General features: G+C 45.4%; 1 protein-coding gene across 1 annotated transcript; it reads right to left on the bottom strand.

The window, feature by feature from the left end:
• Positions 1 to 1,281: 1,281 nt before the first annotated feature.
• LOC119217280 (forkhead box protein F2-like) lies at positions 1,282 to 4,712 on the bottom strand. The gene is made up of 2 exons (XM_037470803.2): positions 3,498 to 4,712; positions 1,282 to 1,867 (listed from the first exon to the last, which is right to left on the bottom strand). Exons 1-2 carry the CDS (start codon positions 4,471 to 4,473, stop codon positions 1,695 to 1,697), a joined length of 1,149 nt encoding a protein of 382 aa, XP_037326700.2. The 5' UTR covers positions 4,474 to 4,712; the 3' UTR covers positions 1,282 to 1,694.
• Positions 4,713 to 4,967: the final 255 nt, after the last annotated feature.

The raw sequence follows: 4,967 nt of genomic DNA on the forward strand, positions 1-4,967 counted from the left end.
AGGAGCAGCCTCAGGATGCAAAAGACGTTCTGCTGTTTTAGGCAGGCGGGATGGGAGTGTAAAACCTGTAAAATTTGGTGATATTCAAACTGGGAAACGATCCGACCTTCTTGTTGCATTGGAATCCCACGCCTTTGATGATCAGCCTGTTTGGTTCTCATTTATCTATATTGCTTAAAAGTGTTCATTTCTTTTCAAATACTCAACAGGGTGGATAGTACAATTACCCGGACACTGTACTGGCTGTAAGCAAAATGTTGAGTTGCATGTTCTTCAATTGAGTTTTTATTTTTGATGGTGGTTTAGATTTAGTTACTTTGGATATTGTGATTTTAGATGAAAATTACAAAATTACCTGATTCCTTAACATGACATGCATCTCCTCCACTGATTTCACACATTAAAAATCATTTTTCATTTGAATAAGTAATGACAACCAATAATATAAAAAGGGGCCATTCCGATGCATAAAAAAGTAAAATTTGCTCTTCTGTAATCTCATTACAAAATTTCTTTAAATGTGTTTTGGTTGTAGTGGAGTTAGGAATAAAACGTAAAGCTGTCTTTTTTCACAGTGCCATTGTTACTTTTTATGAAAGTTAAGGATCTGAACTTCCACCACTGCAATATCCCCGGTATCATCCCAGTCTCGTACTGCACAATCAAAATAGAATCCATCAAAAAAAGATATTTCAAAAGCACTCTGAAAATCAACATTATCGATTTGACAAAAACAGGATTCATGGACGACATCAGGTTGTCATTGCCTTTGTTGTTGAATGCCCCTGATAATAGAAAATAATACTAATTAAATACCTTTAGTACACAACTATTTTAAAATGCTTTGTAAAGTTAAGTATCAAAAGTAAAATGACTCACCATGCAGTACAATGACTCTTAATAATATAATAATTATAATAATACAATAATGAAATCATTTTACTGTTATTACTATTGTGTCAACATGTTGTCGGAACAATATTGATGTGATCTATGTTTAATTGATCTATAAAAATACTTTAAATATTATAAATTGATAGGTCTCTTGTGTTAAATATTACTCTGTGTAACTGCCATTAAAACACCAGTAATTAAAATACTCAAGTCTTGTTGTCTTATTAAGAATAATGGCCTCTCCAACACTGCTGCTCGTAAACGACCAGGTACAATATTCAAGAAGAGGGAATTCTAAAGTTCAATATCCAACCTTTTTTAATGCAAAAAGGAGAACCTTTCTATATAAACGTATATGAAAAGACAGAAATCTGTAGGAATATAGCCTAAAATATGTATCAGCTTTATTGAAACCTTTTACAGGACAAAAAGTCGGCAATGGGTTATACAAATAAGTGCAAGGTGTAGTTACTCTAATAGGATAGAACATAGTTACATAGAATATAATTCGTTTGCACGTGTTACAAGAGCAAACACATTAAAAGGTGTGTTTCTGAAGCTTCTTTTGAAGAAGAAAACCCTGGTCGGGTTCACATTGTGTCATATTGAGTGTTGTTGTTGCTTTTTAAAGGCTTCTGGGGTTTCTTCATTCATTTCCTTCAATGCGTAGTTTTCTCAAGTCCAACGAAAGAAAGCTACTTGGGCTGCACGCACAGGAGGCACAGCGCGTGTGATACATCCAAAGGGTTGTGACGGAGCTGCAGTTTGACTGTCCCCGTCGCGCACGGTCACGGGGCGGCTCACATCACGCACGGTTTGATGTCCTGACAGACGCTCTGGGGGTGGTGGTGGTGATGGTGGTGGTAGTAGGATCCGCCAGCGGATGGGTGGAAGGACGAGATGCCGTTGAAGTTTAACACAAAATCTTTCCTGTCGCACACCGAGGAATGGCTCTGGTAGCGTGGAATCCCCACTAGAGAGGAGACACAAATCAAAGGAAATGAAGAGAGATGCAGACACGCATGTCCAAATCCACGCACTACGAATAGCCCTTGAGCATCTTAATCCAAATGGTGCGACGTTATTTTACAGGAGAAAGCTGTTAGGCGGGTGACTGGTTCGTTGTGAACAGACCATTATGTTGTTGTCGTTACGTCTTCAACATAAATGCAGTTTGGCCTGATATTTTTCATGGACTACAAAATGTGTATTTATGTTTGCTTTTACTATTGCCTTAGACGGACGAGGCCTTCTTTTACAGAAATTGTTATTGTTTGACGACTCCCCCCCCCCCCCCATTTTCTCACACTTTGCAGATGAATTCGCAGTTATAATTATCAAATGTATTTTACATATGTAAAATATATATTCCACAGGGATTTGTTATTTATACATCTTCCACGTGGTGACAACCCAATTTTATCCAATTATTTGTCATTTTAAAAGCATTTGACCTTTGGACTTTTCATCAATTGACTGCCGTTATTGTGATTTTCAACCACAGTAAACTGTTTGGATATTTCCTTCCCTTTGGAGAGCCTCGAACCTGCAAATATATTTAAACGAGGCCGCCATTCTGTGTCTGCAAGTGAGCCTCTATTTCGAGAAAGAGAAAAATAAATAGGGAGGCTGTGGCTTCGTCAAGGTCATAAGGACTCCAGATGTGACTGTGTTTTTCAGGGGAAGACAGCAGGCTTTATCCTCTCGGCCGCAGCTCGCTGCCCTGCACACAAGCCTCCCCCCCCCCCCCCCCCCCCCCCCGACTGACACTGCAGTTACGGACCCTTCACTGCTCAGTCCCACATTATCCGCCGTGCAGCCTCAATTAAGACGCTGCGTAAAGTTTAACAAGGGCCGCCGTCTCTTGTGGAGACGCGCTGGTTGAAATCCTCCGCTGGTGTGGTCCGACCTGCAGACCCCTTTGTTTGGGTAACCTCTGGGACCCTTTAGGCTCCAGCATGAGTAACGCGCCTCGGTGAAATCCCCAGACTTAAGTAAAGCCTCAGTGTGTTGTGCTAAAGCAAATGAGCGTGAACTGGGTACGTGAATTAACACGAAAGAGACATCTATTCTCGAGCACGTGCACACATGTGTTATAGAAAATCCTGTGGAACCCGAGGGGATATTACCCTTTACCCTTATAATCTGATGTTTGATATATTTCTTGCCCTCAAAAACATTTTGAATGATAACTTTGCCGAACCAAGCTTTGGCAAAATTGTATTATTCAGTTAACATTAAATATAATTGTATTTTCCAAATCAGTTGATTCAACAATTGCCAAATCATTTTTGTCTTCCACAGTTGCTGAGAAAGCTAAGAAGGGTACAATAGAATTAAAACGACTGAAATGTAATAATAATTTACATGTTGTCTTTCTGGTTTAAATATTACTCGTAATTATAAAATATATAATTTACTCCCTCAAAAAAAAAAGGATTTGTCAGAGGCCTCTGCACTTTGGAAATGAAGTGCAGAGTTGCTTTTTTGCAGTCTCTCAATGGGGTGAAGTTGCCATACGAGGATGATCTTATGAATTTGTATGATAACCCCTTTAAATATTCTGCGCGGTTCGTCGCGAGCCACACGCGAGTCGTTGGTACCTGATAGGTCGGTGCTGTGGTTGTCCCTGCCGTTCTGGTGAAGATAGCTCGGCTCCAGAGAATAAGGCGACATGCCGGAGTGTAAACCAGAGGACGCGGGGCTGCTGGAGGTGAGAGGCTGCTGTTTAATGTAGGGCGACCCGCCGGAGGAAGCCCAGTGCGCGGACGTGCTGGCGTACGGGGAGTGGCCGTCCAGCGCGCTGCCCATAGCCGGAGAGGACGGTACGGGGCTGCTACTGCTGTCCGGTCCGTACTCCCCGTTGGACGGCACGGGGCAGCTTGCCATGTACGTGGAACCGGGGCTCGGGGACATGTGGGGTACGTGGTGGCCGCCGCTCAGCCCGTCGTAACCCCCGGCCATCGAATTGCTCATCATGTCCAAGTTGTAGCCGTTGCTGTGACAGGCGAGAGTGGCCGATGGAGCTTGGAAGTCAAAACTCTGCGGGAGGATGGAGGTGCCGAAGCCTATGCCGTTCATCATCCGATACATGGGCTTCAGCGCTTGACATTTTCTTCTGAAGCCCCTGGGTCTGCGACGAAACGAGCCTTCCTCGAACATAAACTCACTGCCCGGATCGATGGTCCAGTAGTGGCCTTTCCCCGGCCTGCCCAGCCCTTTGGGCAGCTTAATGAAGCACTCGTTGAGTGAAAGATTATGCCGGACGGAGTTCTTCCAGCCCTGATATGAGCCCCTGAAGAACGGGAAGCGAGCCTGGAGGAACTGGTAGATCTCACTGAGGGTCAGTCGTTTGGTGGGGGAGCTCTGTATTGCCATAACGATGAGAGCGATGTAGGAGTACGGCGGCTTTTCCGGTCGCCGTAAACCGGAGCTTGTCTTCTTTCCTTTAATGGCGGTGGACGAACTTTCTGTAGCGGCTTGTGGGCTCAGCATGGCGGGGTGCAGGGTGCCGGACGCCGGGCTGGATCTCAGAGGAGGCGGAGGGTCCAGCTGCTGCTGAGTGGTCTCGGTCGTCATGTCAGCTCTGACGTACGACTGGCGTAGAGTGAAGAGAGGGAGGGAGAAAGACGGTGCTGTGAGCTGTTTGAAATGAGAAATCTGTTGGAATCCAGTCGTCAGTGTCCTCTCGAGTGAGCGTTACACCGCCAGTGGTCCTCACAATCCCTGTGGAAAATGGAGTGAAATCTGTCTTCCGTTACGCGCGACTATCCCGTTACGCACAATTCTCCCTTGAAGCATGCAGAAGGCACGGCGACTACGCACTGACATAGAGAGGAAGGGAGAGGGAAGAGGGCGCGGGGTGGCGGGGGGTGGGGGGGGGGGGGGGGGGGCTGGTTAGTCACTGGAGGCCGTGTCGAGGATTTTTTAGCGACACAGGGGCTCACAGGGGCTCCATGGGTGTCACAGCGGCGCTAAGTGGGGCTGCGTGGCGCGCCGGGTGGCCATCGACCGCTTTAATAATCCCTCAAGTGGAGGAAACACAAAAAACCCTCGACCTATCGAGCGCAACA

Source organism: Pungitius pungitius, chromosome 7 (assembly GCF_949316345.1).
Source record: "Pungitius pungitius chromosome 7, fPunPun2.1, whole genome shotgun sequence".
In the NCBI taxonomy this organism is placed as follows: Eukaryota; Metazoa; Chordata; class Actinopteri; order Perciformes; family Gasterosteidae; genus Pungitius; species Pungitius pungitius.

Coding starts and splice junctions, on each gene's coding strand:
- LOC119217280 (XM_037470803.2), bottom strand. CDS start 4,473: ATGACGACCGAGACCACTCAGCAGCAGCTGGACCCTCCGCCTCCTCTG. Junction 1,868..3,497: donor CCACAGCACCGACCTATCAG/GTACCAACGACT, acceptor TCTCCTCTCTAG/TGGGGATTCCACGCTACCAG.